Consider the following 21737-nt stretch of genomic DNA (forward strand, 5'->3'; position numbering starts at 1 on the left):
CAGCCCAACACAGCACAGATTTACCAGACCAGACCCACCTCAGGACAGCATCCTTGTTTACAAGCCCTATATTACTCATCTCGTATGTATATACTGTATTTTATACCATCTACTGTATCTTGCCTATGCCGCTCGGTCATCGCTCATCCATATATTTATATGTACATATTCTCCTTCACCCCTTTAGATTTGTGTGTATTAGGTAGTTGTTGGGGAATTGTTAGATTACTTGTTAGATATTACTGCACTGTAGGAACTAGAAGAACAAGCATTCTGCTACACTCACATTAACAGCTGCTAACCATGTGACCAATAACAGCTGCTAACCATGTGACCAATAACATCTGCTAACCATGTGTATGTGACCAATAACATCTGCTAACCATGTGTATGTGACCAATAACATCTGTTAACCATGTGTATGTGACCAATAACATCTGTTAACCATGTGTATGTGACCAATAACATCTGCTAACCATGTGTATGTGACCAATAACATCTGCTAACCATGTGTATGTGACCAATAACATCTGTTAACCATGTGTATGTGACCAATAACATCTGCTAACCATGTGTATGTGACCAATAACATCTGCTAACCATGTGTATGTGAACATTAACATCTGATAACCATGTGTATGTGAACATTAACATCTGCTGTTTTTGGATAATCTCCAGACAGAAATCATTACATTTCAGCGCTTCTTTGTGGAGATGTCAATGTGAGAACAGGTTCTGATGAGGGAGGTAACCACCCTCCTTGTACAGTAGTTCTATTATACATAATAGAAACAGTCCTGACCAGAAACGGGAAGGAGTTAGTGCATCTCTGTCGAGCCTTAGGCCTGTACATGCTTCATGGTAGAATCAAAGGGGACTCTTTAGGTCGCTTTACTTACTGCTCAGCTCTTGGGACAAGTGTAGTCGATTATGCCATCACTGACAGTGAATGATTTGAATGTACTAAACGGAGGAGGGGTCCATGTCAGACCACAGACACCATTGTCAGATCATAGTCAGATCAACGTGTTTCTGAAGAAATGAACCAGCAATATTCATTTAAAAAAAACAGCCCAATAAACTGTACAACATGAACCAATCGTGCAGATGAGCAGTGCAGGGGGATTCATTGACACATTAAACTCAAATAAAGGATGAACTCTATACAGGTCGCCAAAAGCATCAAAAGCACAAAAAACAAAACGGTTCTGAAAAATGGTTTGATAACGAATGTAAAACAATTAGAAAACACCTAAGACAAATGTCAAATGAAAAACATAAGCAGCAAAACAACCCAGAGCTACGATATGAATACTGTGAAACTCTGAAACAGTAGAAACAAACACTGAAACACAAGAAATTGAATTATACCAACAAGACACTTGATGAAATTGAAAACGCAATTGACCAAAATCAGTTCTGGGACATGTGGAACAATTTAAACACGACAAAGATGAAGGAATTTGGAAAACTTATTTTGGTAATCTATACAAACACATCTCACAAAAAGACATACAACAAACATGTAACAACCAAAATCCATTCGATTAACCAATAACCCAACAGGAACTAAATGAAAACCTGGAACCTATAAAACCAAAGAAGGCTTGTGGTCTAGAAAACATCAGAAATGAAATGCTGAAAAACAGCACACCTGAGTTGCAAAATGCTGTGTTTAAACTGTTCAACATGGTTTTAACTTCTGTCTACTTCCCAGATGTCTGGAACCAGGGGCTCATCTCCACTATCAACAAAAGTGGAGACAAATCAGACCCCAATATTACAGAGGAATTTGCGTAAACAGCAACTTGCGAAAGGTTTTCTGTAGCATTTTGAATTGTGACCAATAAATAAAAAATAAAATAAAAAATAAATAAAATAAAAATAAAAAACAAGTTATTCAAAATCAACATCCCAATTAGAATTTGGACCAAAATATTTGACAGTGTAATCCTACCATTAGCTATTTACGGAAGTGAGGTTTGGGGGCCACTCAATAAACTGGACCTTAAAATGTGGCACAAACATCCAGTTGAAGCACTACATGCAGAATTCTGTCCAGAGAAATAGACCAACTAATGTAGGGCAGAATTGGGCTGTTTTCCAGTGGTAATGAAAATACAGAAAAGATCATAACATTTTTTTGCCTAAATTCAAGTATATAAAGCACTTCAAACCCAAGAGCTGAGCCCAGAAACGAGCCCTCTCAGTCAGCTGGTGTTGGACCTCACCAACCAAGCTGACAGCAGCACTACTTCAAAAGAAAGAATTCCAATAAACAAAATCATGAACCAATCAAAGGACTCATCTTTACAACGTTGGAAAAACCAAACAAAATCTCTACTACTCTGTCAGAGATACGAAGCAGAGAGAGATCCTTACCAAGTACAGGCTGAGTGACCACCGACTGGCAATAGAAACCGGCAGACATAAAACGACATGGCTACCCAAAGAGGAGTGTGTATGTGGTCACTGCACAACAGGGGAGGTAAAAACAGAAATGCACTTTCTCCTTTACTCTGAGAAATATTCCTCACCAAGGAGGTTCATTATTCACAGAAATTACTACATTTATTAAAAAATGTTACTTATTAAACCCAGAGGAAAAACAAAAAATACTCATGGGCGAAGGAGCAAGGGCCAAATATCTAAACTCAGCAAAAAAAGAAACGTCCTGAAACACACAGCCAGGGCAACTAAGCAGTGGCTCCGTAAGAAGCATCTCAAGGTCCTGGAGAGACCTAGCCAGTCTCCAGACCTGAACCACACAGCAACTAACCAGGAGTACTTCTCCTGTCCTATTCAGTGTCCTGTGTAAATTTAAGTGTGCTCTTTCTAATTCTCTCTTTCTCTCTTTCTTTCTCTCTCTCTCTCGGAGGACCTGAGCCCTAGGACCATGCCTCAGGAGTACCTGACATGATGACTCCTTGCTGTCCCCAGTCCACCTGGCCGTGCTGCTGCTCCAGTTTCAACTGTTCTGCCTTATTATTATTGGGCCATGCTGGTCATTTATGAACATTTGAACATCTTGGCCATGTTCTGTTATAATCTCCACCCGGCACAGCCAGAAGAGGACTGGCCACCCCACATAGCCTGGTTCCTCTCTAGGTTTCTTCCTAGGTTTTGGCCTTTCTAGGGAGTTTTTCCTAGCCACCGTGCTTCTACACCTGCATTGCTTGCTGTTTGGGGTTTTAGGCTGGGTTTCTGTACAGCACTTTGAGATATCAGCTGATGTACGAAGGGCTATATAAATACATTTGATTTGCCAAGTAAACAGTAATTTACTGATTATTATAATTATTATTAGTGTTATTATTGTAATTATTATTATTAGTGTTATTATTGTAATTATTATTATAGTGTTATTACTGTAATTATTATTATTAGTGTTATTATTGTAATTATTATTATTAGTATTATTATTGTAATTATTATTATTAGTGTTATTATTGTAATTATTATTACAGTTGTTCATCCGTACAGGAGTTTCATTAAAACCGTGTTTGATTTCCACGGTTTGAGAAACGGTAAATACTGTCCAGCATCAACCAAAGTTGGCAACAGTCGGACGCAGCAATGTGGGTTTTGTGTGAAAACATGGTGGAAATCAGTGACAGCGCTCAGGTACACACGCTGAGCTCAGGAGATTTTTCAGCCTTCTAAGAGGACCAAATCTGAAGTGTGGTTGTATTCTGGTTGTATTCTGGTTGTATTCTGGTTGTATTCTGGTTGTATTCTGGTTGTATTCTGGGTTTTACAAGAGTGCTGAGGGAAGTTAATCGATTTGTCTGCAGAACATGCAACAGCCTCCAGTCGGGTAACGCGTACGGCCCAGTACATCACTGGGGCAAAGCTGCCTGACATCCAGGACCTCTACACCAGGAGGTGTCAGAGGAAGGCACTAAAAATGGTATTGTCAAAGCCACCCCAGTCAGACTGTTCTCTCTGCTACTACATAGCAAGCAGTACCGGAGTGCCAAGTCTAGGACCAAAAGGCTTCTCAACAGTTTTTACCACCAAGCCATAAGACACCTGAACAGGTAACCAAATGGTTACCCGGAATATTGTGTGCCTCCCCAACCCCCCCAACCCCTCTTTTTACGCTGCTGCTACTCTCTGGTTATCATATATGCATAGTCACTTTAACCATATCTACATGTACATACTACCTCAATTGGCCTGACCAACCAGTGCTAACCGGGCTATCTGCGTTGTGTCCCGCCACCCACCAACCCCTCTTTACGCTGCTGCTACTCTCTGTTCAGCATATATGCCTTACTAACCAGTGTCTGTAAATGTCCTTGCTACTCTTACATACTACCTCAATCAGCCTTACTAACCAGTGTCTGTAAATGGCCTTGCTACTCTTTTTTCAAATGTCTTTTTACTGTTCTTTTATTTCTTTACTTTACACACAGGCACACACACAGGCACACGCACACACACACACACACACACACACACACACACACACACACAGGCACACACACACACAGGCACACACACACACACACAGGCACACACACACACAGGCACACACACACACAGGCACACACACACACACGCACACACACACAGGCACACACACACACACACACACACACAGGCACACACACACAGACACACACACAGGCACACACACACAGGCACACACACACACAGGCACACACACACACACAGGCACACACAGGCACACACACAGGCACACACACACAGGCACACACGCACACAGGCACACACACACACAGGCACACACAGGCACACACACACACACAGGCACACACACACACACAGGCGCACACACAGGCACACACACACACAGGCACACACACACACAGGCACACACACACACACAGGCACACACACACACAGGCACACACACAGGCACACACACAGGCACACACACAGGCACACACACAGGCACACACACACACACACACACACAGGCACACACACAGGCACACACACAGGCACACACACACAGGCACACACACACAGGCACACACACACAGGCACACACACACACACACACAGGCACACACACACAGGCACACACACACACACACACACACACACACACACACACACACACACACACACACACACACACACACACACACACACACACACACACACACACACACACACACACACACACACACACACACACACACACACACACACACACACACACACACACACACACACACACACACACACACACAGGCACACACACTTTTTTTTCTCCTCACTATTGGTTAGAGCCTGTAAGTAAGCATTTCACTGTAAGGTCTACCTGTTGTATTCGGCGCACGTGACAAATAAACTTTGATTTATAGCGAATGTATGATGATGTAGTCTATCACAGTGCCATCAGTTTTGTCACCAAAGCCCCATATACTACCCACCCACTGTGACCTGTATGCTCTCGTTGGCTGGCCCTCGCTTCATACTCGTCGCCAAACGCACTGGCTCCAGGTCATCTACAAGACCCTGCTAGCTAAAGCCCCACCTTATCTCAGCTCGCTGGTCACCATAGCAACACCCACCCATAGCACGCGCTCCAGCAGGTATATTTCACTGGTCATCCCCAAAGCCAGCACCAACTTCGGCTGCCTTTCCTTCCAGTTCTCTGCTGCCAATGACTGGAACAAATGGCAAAAATCACTGAAGCTGGAGACTCATCTCTCCCTCTCTAACTTTAAGCTCCAGCTGTCGGAGCAGCTCACAGATCATTGCACCTGTACATAGCCCATCTGTAAATAGCCCATCTATCTACTTCATCCCCATGTTATTTTTGTTGTTGTTGCTCCTTTGCACCCCAGTATCTCTACTTGCATATTCATCTTCTGCACATCTATCATTCCAGTGTTTATTTGCTAAATTGTAATTATTTCTCCACTATGGCCTATTTATTGCCTCACCTCCGTACTTAATTTCCACACACTGTATATAGATTTTTCTACTGTATTATTGACTGTACAGTTATTTATTCCATGTGTAACTCTGTGTTGTCTGCTCACACTGCTATGCTTTATCTTGGCCAGGTCTCAGGGGTAAATGAGAACTTGTTCTAAACTGGCCTACCTGGTTAAATAAAGGTGATCTGGTCTACCTGGTTAAATAAAGGGAACTTGTTCTAAACTAGCCTACCTGGTTAAATAAAGGTGATCTAGTCTACCTGGTTAAATAAAGGTGATCTGGTCTACCTGGTTAAATAAAGGGAACTTGTTCTAAACTAGCCTACCTGGTTAAATAAAGGTGATCTGGTCTACCTGGTTAAATAAAGGTGATCTGGTCTACCTGGTTAAATAAAGGTGATCTGGTCTACCTGGTTAAATAAAGGTGATCTGGTCTACCTGGTTAAATAAAGGGAACTTGTTCTAAACTAGCCACCTGGTTAAATAAAGGTGATCTGGTCTACCTGGTTAAATAAAGGGAACTTGTTCTAAACTAGCCACCTGGTTAAATAAAGGTGATCTGGTCTACCTGGTTAAATAAAGGTGATGGTTAAAAAAGGTCTACCTGGTTAAATAAAGGTGATCTGGTCTACCTGGTTAAATAAAGGGAACTTGTTCTAAACTAGCCTACCTGGTTAAATAAAGGTGATCTGGTCTACCTGGTTAAATAAAGGTGATCTGGTCTACCTGGTTAAATAAAGGTGATCTGGTCTACCTGGTTAAATAAAGGTGATCTGGTCTACCTGGTTAATTAAAGGAGAAATAAAAACAAAAAACACAGCTGTGGCCCCGAAACACACAACACTCATATCCTACACCTAGCTTCACTCATTCAGAACATTCATACAACAGCTGTGCGAATCCACAGCCGTGCGAATCCACAGCCGTGCGAATCCACAGCGGTGCGAATCCACAGCGGTGCGAATCCACAGCCGTGCGAATCCACAGCCGTGCGAATCCACAGCCGTGCGAATCCACAGCCGTGCGAATCCACAGCCGTGCGAATCCACAGCCGTGCGAATCCACAGCCGTGCGAATCCACAGCCGTGCGAATCTACAGCTGGAATGTAGCTAGAGAATCTCCGAAATATGACATGTTCTACATTTTGTGGTCACCCGGCTCCAGTCACCCGGCTCCAGTCACCCGGCTCCAGTCGCCCGGCTCCAGTCGCCCGGCTCCAGTCGCCCGGCTCCAGTCGCCCGGCTCCAGTCACCCGGCTCCAGTCACCCGGCTCAGTTGTTTTCAGTGTAGGCTGTATGTGCTCAAGCTATACATCACATCGGGCTACATGTCAGTAGTCTCAATAGTTGCTGTGCTGTGTGTCTATGACTCAAGAGCCCTCTTCCTGTTGTTGTAACATTCTTATCAGAGGACGCAAAGATTTTACCCTCAGCAGTCACGCCGCACACACTTGATTGCTCCGATCACAGATGAGGGGATCTTCCTGTTTTCTTAATAAAGTGTTACAAAGTTTCCCCATGTTTATCACCAGCCAAACAAGTCCTTCAGTTCCTTCAGAATAGAGCGGTCAGACGTTAGCTCATTATCAAACGGTCATTCACAACCACAAAGTAGAAAAAACTCATCTGTGCCAGTCAGTCAGTCTGCTACTACGGTAGCCTTCAGGTCCACAATGCTGAGGAGCTTAGTCAACAGTAGCTAGCCTAACCGGCTGGTCCAACACAGAGAACCATCTCTTCCTGTCCTGTGGTGGATATCAAAGCAACAATGTGGTCTAAAAAAAAGCCAACAAAGACAGACTGGGCTGAGAGCTGGCAGAGAGCGAGACTGAGCTGAGAGCTGGCAGAGAGCGAGACTGAGCTGAGAGCTGGCAGAGAGCGAGACTGAGCTGAGAGCTGGCAGAGAGCGAGACTGAGCTGAGAGCTGGCAGAGAGCGAGACTGAGAGCTGGCAGAGCTGGCAGAGAGCTGAGAGCTGGCAGAGAGCGAGACTGAGCTGAGAGCTGGCAGAGAGCGAGACTGAGCTGAGAGCTGGCAGAGAGCGAGACTGAGCTGAGAGCTGGCAGAGAGCGAGACTGAGCTGAGAGCTGGCAGAGAGCGAGACTGAGCTGAGAGCTGGCAGAGAGCGAGACTGAGCTGAGAGCGAGACTGGGCTGAGAGCTGGCAGAGAGCGAGACTGAGCTGAGAGCTGGCAGAGAGCGAGACTGGGCTGAGAGCTGGCAGAGAGAGAGAGACAGAGCTGAGAGCTGGCAGAGAGAGAGAGAGACTGAGCTGAGAGCTGGCAGAGAGAGAGAGACAGAGCTGAGAGCTGGCAGAGAGAGAGAGAGACTGAGCTGAGAGCTGGCAGAGAGAGAGAGAGACTGAGCTGAGAGCTGGCAGAGAGAGAGAGAGAGACTGAGCTGAGAGCTGGCAGAGAGAGAGAGACTGAGCTGAGAGCTGGCAGAGAGAGAGAGACTGAGCTGAGAGCTGGCAGAGAGAGAGAGACTGAGCTGAGAGCTGGCAGAGAGAGAGAGACTTAGCTGAGAGCTGGCAGAGAGAGAGAGACAGAGCTGAGAGCTGGCAGAGAGAGAGAGACAGAGCTGAGAGCTGGCAGAGAGAGAGAGAGAGAGACAGAGCTGAGAGCTGGCAGAGAGAGAGAGACAGAGCTGAGAGCTGGCAGAGCTGAGAGAGAGAGAGAGAGACAGAGCTGTCAGAGAGAGAGAGAGAGAGAGACAGAGCTGTCAGAGAGAGAGAGAGAGAGCAGAGCTGGCAGAGAGAGAGAGAGACAGAGAGCTGAGAGCTGGCAGAGAGAGAGAGAGAGCTGAGAGCTGGCAGAGAGAGAGAGAGAGCTGAGAGCTGAGAGAGAGAGACAGAGCTGAGAGCTGGCAGAGAGAGAGAGACAGAGCTGAGAGCTGGCAGAGAGAGAGAGAGAGAGAGAGAGAGAGAGAGAGACAGAGACAGAGCTGAGAGCTGGCAGAGAGAGAGAGAGAGAGCTGAGAGCTGGCAGAGAGAGAGAGAGAGAGAGAGCTGGGAGAGAGAGAGAGAGAGAGAGCAGAGCTGGCAGAGAGAGAGAGAGACTGGGACAGAGCTGGCAGAGAGAGAGAGACTGGGCTGAGAGCTGGCAGAGAGAGAGAGAGACTGAGCTGAGAGCTGGCAGAGAGAGAGAGAGACTGAGCTGAGAGCTGGCAGAGAGAGAGACTGAGCTGAGAGCTGGCAGAGAGAGAGAGACTGAGCTGAGAGCTGGCAGAGAGAGAGAGACTGAGCTGAGAGCTGGCAGAGAGAGAGAGACTTAGCTGAGAGCTGGCAGAGAGAGAGAGACAGAGCTGAGAGCTGGCAGAGAGAGAGAGACAGAGCTGAGAGCTGAGAGCTGGCAGAGAGAGAGAGACAGAGCTGAGAGCTGGCAGAGAGAGAGAGAGCTGGCAGAGAGAGAGAGAGAGAGAGACAGAGCTGTCAGAGAGAGAGAGAGAGACAGAGCTGTCAGAGAGAGAGAGAGAGAGAGAGACAGAGCTGTCAGAGAGAGAGAGAGACAGAGCTGGCAGAGAGAGAGAGAGACTGGGCTGAGAGCTGGCAGAGAGAGAGAGACAGAGCTGAGAGCTGGCAGAGAGAGAGAGACAGAGCTGAGAGCTGGCAGAGAGAGAGAGACAGAGCTGAGAGCTGGCAGAGAGAGAGAGACAGAGCTGAGAGCTGGCAGAGACAGAGCTGGCAGAGAGAGAGAGAGAGCAGAGCTGTCAGAGAGAGAGAGAGAGACAGAGCTGTCAGAGAGAGAGAGAGAGAGAGAGAGAGAGACAGAGCTGGCAGAGAGAGAGAGAGAGAGACAGAGCTGGCAGAGAGAGAGAGAGACTGGGCTGAGAGCTGGCAGAGAGAGACAGAGCTGAGAGCTGGCAGAGAGAGAGAGAGAGAGAGAGACAGCTGGCAGAGAGAGAGAGAGAGAGAGAGAGAGAGATACTGGGCTGAGAGCTGGCAGAGAGAGAGAGAGACTGAGCTGAGAGCTGGCAGAGAGCGAGAGAGACTGAGCTGAGAGCTGGCAGAGAGAGAGAGAGACTGAGCTGAGAGCTGGCAGAGAGAGAGAGACTGAGCAGAGACCTGACAGAGAGAGAGAAAGAGAGAGGGAGAGGAGATGGAGAGAGGAGAGAGAAAAGAGAGAGATGCAGTGCATTCGGAAAGTATTCAGACTCCTTCCCTTTTTCCACATTTTGTTACATCATAGCCTTGTTCTAAAATGGATTAAATTGTATTTTCCCCCAATCAATCTACACACAACACCCCATAATGACAAAGCAAAAACAGTTTTTTAGAAATGTTTGCAAATAAAAATAAAATTCAGATCCTTTGCTATGACACTCGAAATTGAGCTCAGGTGCATCCTGTTTCCATTGATCATCCTTGAGATGTTTCTACAACTTGATTGGAGTCCACCTGTGGTAAATTCAATTGATTGGACATGATTTGCAAAGGCAAGCACCTGTCTATAGAAGGTCCTACAGTTGACAGTGCATGTCAGAGCAAAAACCAATCCATGAGGTTGAAGGAATTGACCGTAGAGCTCCGAGACAGGATTGTGTCGAGGCACAGATCTGGGGAAGGATACCAAAGAAATTCTGCAGCGATGCCCCCCATCCAACCTGACAGAGCTTGAGAAGAAGAGGAGAAACTCAACAAAGGAGTGCCAAGCTTGTAGCGTCATACCCAAGAAGACTCGAGGCAGTAATCACTGTCAAAGGTGCTTCAATAAAGTACTGAGTAAATGGTCTGAACACTTATGCAAATGCAATATTTCAGTGTTCTTTTTTTTGTAAATATAAATTTCAAAAAAATTCTAAAAACCTATTTTTGCATTGTCATTATGGGGTGTTGTGTGTAGATTGATGAGGGAAAAAACAATGAAATCCATTTTAGAATAAGGCTGTAACATATCAAAATGTGCAGGTCTGAATGCTTTGCGAATGCCCTGTATTTATGGTGTAGGTAGACAATAAACCTAAGAGCTGTGTGAAACACAGCATCATGTGCCTTCAGGGTAGTGCCTGAGGTCTGCATATAAATTACTGTAGTCCAAGACAGACAGGTAGCAACTCTTATGGAAGGAAAAACCCAGCCTTATGTCCGTAATAAAACCTTTTCTCAACTCAATCTTCTTCTCCAGATTCTCAACAGGACTAATGAAGTTCTCATCCAAACTCCTAGATATTTCAAGTTTCTAACTCATCAGATAAACAGCTTTCTAGTGAACGGATGTTTTAAGCAAAGGGTTTTCCTTTGTAACATATACAGTTACAAACACCCTTTCAAGTCAAAATGAGAAATGACAACTAACTACAGAGACGCAGTGAGTGTCCACATTTACAACCATCCAGGGGTCGAACAAATGCTCTGATGACTTCATGATCAGATAAGGGAGGTGGGGTTAGTGATTCCTAATAGTAACATGTATATTAAACATTTATAGTATTTACATTGAATTATTATGATTTATTTATTTACAATAAACAGATGTTTGATGATACATCCAACTATAAAATCGAAGTGAATAAAAAGTCCTCGATAAAGGACTACAAAATAAATGGTTGACAGAACAGAAATGTAAATATCTTTGTCCCAAAACCTCCAGTTTCAATCCTTTTATGGTCCTGTTTAAGGTTGACAAATCAGACCCTCCATTAAGACCTGTCGTTTCAGGTACCGGCTCCCTAACTGAAAAACAGTCTGATGTGGACTCTCACATTCATCCATTAGTCAAACAGATGTCATGCAATTTAAAAAGACACCACTGACTTTCTAACGAAACTACAAAATATACACAATATAAGTGAAGGACTACAATTCTGAATGATGGAGGTATGGTGGCCCTCTAGTTCTTCCTCTCCAACCAGCGACATGCCAACAAATGATAACATTCAGCTTGAGCAACTAGTTCTCACTAAAAACTCTTTTCTATTTGACATTTGACCTCCAGACCCTTGGAACAGGGATGGGAAACACATTATCGCCAAACTACACACATCTCTTCATGGAGAAATTCAAATTGGATTTAATTTATGAAAATAATCCTTACAAAGATCATGTCTAATATTGGAACGACGATACAGACGATTGCTTCGTGATCTGGACGGGTTCCTAACTTCCTTAACTCCAGAGGACAATCAATTTCCTTCACGATGGAAAAGAACATTACCTCTATACATTTCTTAAATGTATTTGTTACAGAGAAGGGACCGTCTCTAAGTACTACAGTTTTACTATCAGCTGTCAGTATAGTATTTGTTACAGAGAAGGGACCGTCTCTAAGTACTACAGTTTTACTATCAGCTGTCAGTATAGTATTTGTTACAGAGAAGGGACCGTCTCTAAGTACTTTTTACAGTTTTACTATCAGCTGTCAGTATAGTATTTGTTACAGAGAAGGGACCGTTTTACTATCTAAGTACTCTCTAAGTACAGTTTTACTATCAGCTGTCAGTATAGTATTTGTTACAGAGAAGGGACCGTCTCTAAGTACTACAGTTTTACTATCAGCTGTCAGTATAGTATTTGTTACAGAGAAGGGACCGTTTTACTATCAGCTCAGTAAGTACTTGTTACAGTTTTACTATCAGCTGTCAGTATATTATTTGTTACAGAGAAGGGACCGTCTCTAAGTACTACAGTTTTACTATCAGCTGTCAGTATATTATTTGTTACAGAGAAGGGACCGTCTCTAAGTACTACAGTTTTACTATCAGCTGTCAGTATAGTATTTGTTACAGAGAAGGGACCGTCTCTAAGTACTTCAGTTTTACTATCAGCTGTCAGTATAGTATTTGTTACAGAGAAGGGACCGTCTCTAAGTACTACAGTTTTACTATCAGCTGTCAGTATAGTATTTGTTACAGAGAAGGGACCGTCTCTAAGTACTACAGTTTTACTATCAGCTGTCAGTATAGTATTTGTTACAGAGAAGGGACCGTCTCTAAGTACTACAGTTTTACTATCAGCTGTCAGTATATTATTTGTTACAGAGAAGGGACCGTCTCTAAGTACTACAGTTTTACTATCAGCTGTCAGTATAGTATTTGTTACAGAGAAGGGACCATCTCTAAGTACTACAGTTTTACTATCAGCTGTCAGTATAGTGTTTTTATTACCCTGTCCCCATAAAAAATATTTACCAATCAGCCAACTGTGTCGCATCTGTAACACAGGAAAAAATATGAATATGAAAATATTAGGACAGTTCCTGACCTAGTGTGACTGAGGTTAAGGTTAGGACAGTTCCTGACCTAGTGTGACTGAGGTTGAATATGAAAATATTAGGACAGTTCCTGACCTAGTGTGACTGAGGTTAAGGTTAGGACAGTTCCTGACCTAGTGTGACTGAGGTTAGGACAGTTTCTGACCTAGTGTAACTGAGGTTAAGGTTAGGACAGTTCTGACCTAGTGTGTCTTTGAGGTTCTTGACGATGGATGCCTTCCTGGCGCTGTTCTTCCTCTCTACGTAGTTGGAGGGTACGAAGCCGGTCTTGTTGGTGGCGTTGCGGACCCTCCACCAGGACTTACTGTCGTCCAGCAGCCACAGCCGCTCGTTCTTCTTAATGTCCAACTCCTGGTCTTGCTGAGCCAGGTAGTCAAATTTGGCGATGACAATCACCTCTTCTGTCATCTTGGACCTCTGGACCTGAGAGACAGAGAGAAGATATAAGGTTTAGTTCTGTCATCTTGGACCTGAGGACCTGAGAGAGAGAGAATATATACAGTTTAGTGCTGTCATCTTGGACCTGAGGACCTGAGAGAGAGAGAAGATATACAGTTTAGTTCTGTCGTCTTGGACTTGGGGAACAGGGATGAGGTACATGTCAGGATCATTTAAACTCCAACCAGCAACAACACCCCAATCACCTTTCACACATTTTGTTACGTTACAGCCTTATTCTAAAATTGATTAAATTGTTTTTTCCCCTCATCAATCTACACACAATACCCCATAATGACTAAACAAAAACTAGTTTTAGAACATTTTGCAAATGTATAAACAAACTGAAATATCACATTAACATAAGTATTCAGACCCTTTACTCAGTACTTTGTTGAAGCACCTTTGGCAGCGATTACAGCCTTGAGTCTTCTTGGGTATGACACTACAAGCTTGGCACACCTGTGTCATGCCTCTCCTGTGAGGATCAGATCAGGACAGTGGATCAGTGTCTACAGGGGGAGATTGATGTGGCGGTTTTATGACACCTCACGTCCATCGTAAATTGTAATGCAGTAGACGACTCCTTTCTGGTGTCTAGTGAATGGGTGAATGGAACATCTCTGTGTTACAGAAGAGTTTGCCGCCCAAAACTTCAACATCAATCAATGAACACTGGGACAATATATTTCAACATCCTAATGTTGGGAATGATGAGAGATGGAAAATGTACGTCTATTTTGTGACGTCATTAAAATTGGTATAAAGACATTATAACGAAAACATTGCAACTTGAAGAGCTTTTACATATCAGGTATACATCCTTTACGTTGTGTAGAAAATATCAAAAATAAAGAGAATGTTTTTATGATGATAGGATTGTGATTTTAGTTCTCAAACGGGATCATAGTAATTATGATAACTTGCCATGCCCCAGTACGTCTGTATAAAAGGGTATAAAAGGGGGAGACAAAGGGGGAGACACCCTGGACCCAAACTGTTACAGACCTATATCCATCCTGCCCTGCCTATCTAAGGTCTTCGAAAGCCAAGTCAACAAACAGGTCACTGACCATCTCGAATCCCACCGTACCTTCTCCGCTGTGCAATCTGGTTTCCGAGCCGGTCACGGGTGCACCTCAGCCACGCTCAAGGTACTAAACGATATCATAACCGCCATCAATAAAAGACAGTACCGTGCAGCCGTCTTCATCGACCTTGCCAAGGCTTTCGACTCTGTCAATCACCATATTCTTATCGGCAGACTCAGTAGCCTCGGTTTTTCGGATGACTGCCTTGCCTGGTTCACCAATTACTTTGCAGACAGAGTTCAGTGTGTCAAACCGGAGGGCATGCTGTCCGGTCCTCTGGCAGTCTCTATGGGGGTGCCACAGGGTTCAATCCTCGGGCCGACTCTTTTCACTGTATATATCAATGATGTTGCTCTTGCTGCGGGCGATTCCCTGATCCACCTCTACGCAGACGACACCATTCTATATACTTCCGGCCCGTCCTTGGACACTGTGCTATCTAACCTCCAAACGAGCTTCAATGCCATACAACACTCCTTCCGTGGCCTCCAACTGCTCTTAAACGCTAGTAAAACCAAATGCAGGCCTTTCAACTGTTCGCTGCCTGCACCCGCACGCCTGACCAGCATCACCACCCTGGATGGGTCCGACCTTGAATATGTGGACATCTATAAGTACCTAGGTGTCTGGCTAGACTGTAAACTCTCCTTCCAGACTCATATCAAACATCTCCAATCGAAAATCAAATCAAGAGTCGACTTTCTATTCTGCAACAAAGCCTCCTTCACTCACGCCGCCAAACTTACCCAGTAAAACTGACTATCCTACCGATCCTCGACTTCGGCGATGTCATCTACAAAATTGCTTCCAACACTCTAGTCAGCAAACTGGATGCAGTTTATCACAGTGCCATCCGTTTTGTCACTAAAGCACCTTATACCACCCACCATTGCGACTTTTATGCTCTAGTCGGCTGGCCCTCGCTACATATTCGTCGCCAGACCCACTGGCTCCAGGTCATCTACAAGTCCATGCTAGGTAAAGCTCCGCCTTACCTCAGTTCACTGGTCACGATGGCAACACCCATCCGTAGCACGCGCTCCAGCAGGTGTATCTCACTGATCATCCCTAAAGCCAACACCTCATTTGGCCGCCTTTCGTTCCAGTTCTCTGCTGCCTGTGACTGGAACGAATTGCAAAAATCGCTGAAGTTGGAGACTTTTATCTCCCTCACCAACTTCAAACATCTGCTATCTGAGCAGTTAACCGATTGCTGCAGCTGTACATAGTCTATCGGTAAATAGCCCACCCATTTTTACCTACCTCATCCCCATACTGTTTTTATTTATTTACTTTTCTGCTCTTTTGCACACCAATATCTCTACCTGTACATGACCATCTGATCATTTATCTCTCCAGTGTTAATCTGCAAAATTGTAATTATTTGCCTACCTCCTCATGCCTTTTGCACACAATGTATATAGACTCCCCTTTTTTTCTACTGTGTTATTGACTTGTTAATTGTTTACTCCATGTGTAACTCTGTGTTGTCTGTTCACACTGCTATGCTTTATCTTGGCCAGGTCGCAGTTGCAAATGAGAACTTCTTCTCAACTAGCCTACCTGGTTAAATAAAGGTGAAATAAAAAATAAAATAAAAAAATAAAAGAATGTGTTAAGAATTAACATAGGAGACTAAACGGGCCACGAGCTGCTGCTAGGTCCACATTAGTCACGACAGTGGAACTCAACACGAGGTTGAAGAAGACAAAGGAACCTCTAACAATCAATGCTACAGTTAAGTAGCTGTCCTAAGTCCTGTATCTAAGAAAGTTCATTTACGTCGGACCATTCGGTTATTCTCTCCAAATCATCATCAGCTAGCTACACTGCTCTCATCACAACTCTGGAGATCATCGACACGGCTGATTAGCCGTCCTCAGGAGACCACTCTGGAGGTCATCGTCACGGCTGATTAGCCGTCCTCAGGAGACCACTCTGGGATCCTCGACCCGGCTGACTAGCCGTCCTCAGGAGACCACTCTGGAGATCATCGACACGGCTGACTAGCCGTCCTCAGGAGACCACTCTGGAGATCATCGACACGGCTGACTAGCCGTCCTCAGGAGACCACTCTGGGATCCTCGACCCGGCTGACTAGCCGTCCTCAGGAGACCACTCTGGAGATCATCGACACGGCTGACTAGCCGTCCTCAGGAGACCACTCTGGAGATCATCGACACTCTGATTAGCCGTCCTCAGGAGACCACTCTGGGATCCTCGACGCGGCTGATTAGCCGTAATCTGGAGACCACTCTGGAGATCATCTACACGGCTGATTAGCCGTAATCTGGAGACCACTCTGGAGATCATCTACACGGCTGACTAGCCGTCCTCAGGAGACCACTCTGGAGATCATCGACACGGCTGACTAGCCGTCCTCAGGAGACCACTCTGGAGATCATCGACACGCTGATTAGCCGTCCTCAGGAGACCACTCTGGAGGTCATCGACACGGCTGACTAGCCGTCCTCAGGAGACCACTCTGGGATCCTCGACCCGGCTGACTAGCCGTCCTCAGGAGACCATTCTGGAGATTATCGACACGGCTGACTAGCCGTCCTCAGGAGACCACTCTGGAGATCATCGACACTCTGATTAGCCGTCCTCAGGAGACCACTCTGGGATCCTCGAGGAGACCACTCTGGAGATCATCTACACGGCTGACCCGTCCTCAGGAGACCACTCTGGAGATCATCGACACGGCTGACTAGCCGTCCTCAGGAGACCACTCTGGAGATCATCGACACGCTGATTAGCCGTCCTCAGGAGACCACTCTGGAGGTCATCGTCACGGCTGACTAGCCGTCCTCAGGAGACCACTCTGGAGATCATCGACACGCTGATTAGCCGTCCTCAGGAGACCACTCTGGAGATCATAGACACGGCTGACTAGCCGTCTCTCTCCATATTGTGTAACAAGTGTCATAGTGTAATTCCGCTAGGGACCTGTTGTCACAGTATTATGTTTCTAATCAATAACCTATACCGTTTGTGTGTGTGTGTATATCCTCTGTTATCATTTAGTTAGTTAGTAAATAAATAATCAATTTGTGTGGTACGGGCCTATTAGTAAGACTCGGGTTTGTGCAGATTCCTGAAGTCTGCGACGTTAAGAATGAGACTGAAATGAGGAAATTATTAATTATCCAATCAACTTTTATTAGTCACATGCGCCGGCCGAATACAACAAGTGTAGATCTTACAGTGAAATGCTTACTTACGAGCCTCTAACCAACAACGCAGTTGTTACCGGTAGGGGGTACCAGAGGAGTGGCGGTGTAAAAGAAGGGGGAAGAAAATAGTCCGGGGAGCCATTTGATAAAGGTGTTCAGGAGTCTTATGGCTTTGGGGACAAAAGCTGTGTAGAGGCCTCTTGGACCTAGATGTGGCATTCCGGTACCGCTTGCCGTGCGGTAGCAGAAAGAACAGTCTATGGGTGGCTGGAGTCTTTCACAATTTTTCAGACATTCTTCTGACACCGCCTGGTATAGAGGTCCTGGATGGCAGGAAGTTTGGCCCCAGTGATGTACTGGGCCGTACGCACTACCGTGTGCAGTGCCTTGCGGTCGGAGGCCAAGAAGTTGCCATACCAGGCGGTGATGCAGCCAGTCAGTCAGCTCTCGATGGTGCAGCTGTAGAGCTTTTTGAAAATCTGAAGAACCAGGCCAAATCTTTCCAGTCTCCTGAGGGGGAATAGGTTTTGTTGTGCCCTCTTCACGACTGTCTTGGTGTGTTTGGACCATGTTAGTTTGTTGATATTGTGGTCACCAATGAACTTGAAGCTCTCAACCTGCTCCACTGCAGCCCTGTCGATGAGAATGGGCCTGTAGTCCACAATCATCTCCTTTGTCTTGATCACGTTGAGGGAGAGGTTGTTGTCCTGGCACGACAGGGCTAGGTCTCTGACCTCCTCCTTATAGTCTGTCTTGTCGTTGTTGGTGATCAGGCTTACCACTATTGGGTCATCGGCAAACTTGATGTTGGAGTCATGCCTGGCCCTGCAGTCATGAGTGAATAGGGATGAGATTGATGATATTACTAGATATTATCTAGCCTGTCCTGCGATGCATATAATCTGACTGAGCAGCGGTAGGCAGAAGCAGGCACGTAAACATTCATTCAAACAGCACTCTCGTGCGTTTTGCCAGCAGCTCTTTGTTGTGCTTTGTGAAATGGCTGGCTAGTTAGCGCGCGCTAATAGCGTTTCAAACGTCACTCTCTTTGAGCCTGTGGTTGTTTCCCTTGCTCTGCATGGGTAACGCTGCTTCGAGTGTGGCTGTTGTCGTTGTGTTCCTGGTTCGAGCCCAGGGAGGAGTGAGGAGAGGGACAGAAGCTATACTGTTACACTGGCAATACTAAAGTGCCTATAAGAACATCCAATTGTCAAAGGTTAATGAAATACAAATAGTATAGAGAGAAATAGTCCTATAATTCCTATAATAACTACATGACGGATGTGGTGTACTCCTCAATGCACTTATTGATAAAGCCAATGACGGATGTGGTGTACTCCTAAATGCACTTATTGATAAAGCCAATGACGGATGTGGTGTACTCCTCAATGCACTTATTGATAAAGCCAATGACGGATGTGGTGTACCCCTCAATGCACTTATTGATAAAGCCAATGACGGTTGTGGTGTACCCCTCAATGCACTTATTGATAAAGCCAATGACGGATGTGGTGTACTCCTCAATGCACTTATTGATAAAGCCAATGACAGATGTGGTGTACTCCTCAATGCCATCGGAAGAATCCCGGAACATATTCCAGTCTGTGATAGTAAAACAGTCCTGTAGTTTAGCATCTGCGTCATCTGACCACTTTTGTATTGACCGAGTCACTGGAGCTTCCTGCTTTAATTTTTGCTTGTAAGCAGGAATCAGGAGGATAGAATTATGGTCAGATTTGCCAAATGGAGGGCGAGGGAGAGCTTTGTATACGTCTCTGTGTGAGGAGTAAAGGTGCTCTAGAGTTTTTTTCCCTCTGGTTGCACATTTAACATGCTGATAGATATGAGGTAAAACTGATTTAAGTTTCACTGCATTAAAGTCCCCGGCATTTTCCTGTTTGCTTATGGTGGTATACAGCTCATTGAGCGCGGTCTTAGTGCCACCATCGGTCTGTGGTGGTCTGTAGACAGCTACGAATAATACAGATGAAAACTCTAGGTAGACAGTGTGGTCTACAGCTTATCATGAGATACTCTACCTCAGTCGAGCAAAACCTCAAGACATCCTTAGATTTCGTGCACCAGCTGTTGTTTACAAATATACATAGACCGCCACCCCTTGTATTACCAGAGGCAGCTTTTCTATCCATCCGACATTGTTCAGCCACGACTCGGTGAAACATAAGATTTTACAGTTTTTAATGTCCCGTTGGTAGGATATACGTACTTTTAGTTTGTCCAATTTATTATCCAGCAATTGTACGTTGGCCAATAGTACCGATGGTAAAGGCAGATTAGCCACTCGTCGGCAGATCCTCACAAGGCACCCCGATCTCCTTCCGCGATACCTCTTCTGTCTCTTTCTCCTGCGAATGACGGGGATGAGAGCCTGTTCGGGTGTCTGTAGTATATCCCTCTCGTCCAACTCATTTAAGGTGAGTAACTTTTCGGTCATAAGAGACGGTAGCAGCAACATTATGTACAAAATAAGTCACAAACAATGCGAAAAAAACAACTAAATATCACTGTTGGTTTAAGAACCCATAAAACGGCAGCCCTCCGGACAGACAACGGACGGTTTAGTCTGTATTTTAGCTAACAATTATTACATTAATCTATTTATAGGGTTGGCTAAACTTCCAGAATAACAAGTTAGCTACCTTAGAGGTTTCTCTGACAATCTCAATAACCAAACTATTTTATATTAACCAACACACTGAACATCTTACCTGTACTGCATCAAAGCTGTCAAATTCAGAGTTACGATGCTTCGCTGATGACCTCTAATGACCTCCGATGACCTGAAAAAAGAAAACAGAAGAAGCCTATTGTCAACAATGATGTTATTTTCATTGGAGATATATTGTGTGGGTGGTTTAACAGTGTTTAGGGCCCATCTAATCATCCCATATCAGAACATAATTATGACTAGGCTTAATGAACCATTCACAACCAAATCAGAACATTTTATTAGATGCTTCACAGTAATAAAGAGATTAAGCTCACACTCATAAAACAAAAATGAAGAGAAATTACTGGGATTTGTTGTTTTATCTTCCTTAGTTGAATAAACCGACTAAGTCTCTGAACAAGAGAGTCCGCTACATGACTAAAATGTCAAATGTCCCAAAATGTAAGGACAAACCCAGAGGTGACAGCCCTGGATGGTTTAGTGTCAACAGCCCTGGATGGTTTAGTGTCAACAGCCCAGGATGGTTTAGTGTCAACAGCCCTGGATGGTTTAGTGTCAACAGCCCTGGATGGTTTAGTGTCAACAGCCCTGGATGGTTTAGTGTCAACAGCCCTGGATGGTTTAGTGTCAACAGCCCAGGATGGTTTAGTGTCAACAGCCCTGGATGGTTTAGTGTCAACAGCCCTGGATGGTTTAGTGTCAACAGTCAACAGATGGTTTAGTGTCAACAGGCCTGGATGGTTTAGTGTCAACTGCCCTGGATGGTTTAGTGTCAACAGTCAACAGATGGTTTAGTCTCAACAGCTCTGGATGGTTTAGTCTCAACAGCCCTGGATGGTTTAGTGTCAACAGTCAACAGATGGTTTAGTCTCAACAGCCCTGAATGGTTTAGTCTCAAAAGCCCTGGATGGTTTAGTGTCAACAGTCAACAGATGGTTTAGTCTCAACAGCCCTGGATGGTTTAGTCTCAACAGCCCTGGATGGTTTAGTCTCAACTACCGACCTGTAGCACTCATGTCTGTAGCCATGAAATGCTTTGAAAGGCTGGTCATGGCTTACATCAACACCATTATCCCAAAAACTCTAGACCCACTCCAATTTTCATACCGCCCCAAAAGATCCACAAATGATGAAGTCCCTATTGCACTCCAAAAGGACCACCTATGTGAGAATGCTGTTGACTACAGCTCAGCGTTCAACACCACAGTGACCA

The 21737-nt window shown here is 44.9% G+C and overlaps 1 protein-coding gene across 3 annotated transcripts in view; it reads right to left on the reverse strand.

Moving 5' to 3' along the window:
• Nucleotides 1–21737, reverse strand: part of nck1b (NCK adaptor protein 1b) — a 124036-nt gene that overhangs the window by 44798 nt on the left and 57501 nt on the right. For 2 of the 3 annotated variants that reach the window (XM_042298650.1, XM_042298651.1), the window contains exons 2-3: nucleotides 20562–20633; nucleotides 13310–13550 (exon numbers count right to left, since the gene is read on the reverse strand). In XM_042298650.1, the coding sequence (XP_042154584.1) occupies nucleotides 13310–13535 (226 nt within the window). In that variant the 5' untranslated portion in view covers nucleotides 13536–13550; nucleotides 20562–20633. Of the gene's footprint in view, nucleotides 1–13309; nucleotides 13551–20059; nucleotides 20199–20561; nucleotides 20634–21737 lie in introns of all 3 variants that reach the window. The other variant, XM_042298649.1, reaches the window with a different exon arrangement.

This window comes from Oncorhynchus tshawytscha, linkage group LG16 (assembly GCF_018296145.1).
Source record: "Oncorhynchus tshawytscha isolate Ot180627B linkage group LG16, Otsh_v2.0, whole genome shotgun sequence".
In the NCBI taxonomy this organism is placed as follows: Eukaryota; Metazoa; Chordata; class Actinopteri; order Salmoniformes; family Salmonidae; genus Oncorhynchus; species Oncorhynchus tshawytscha.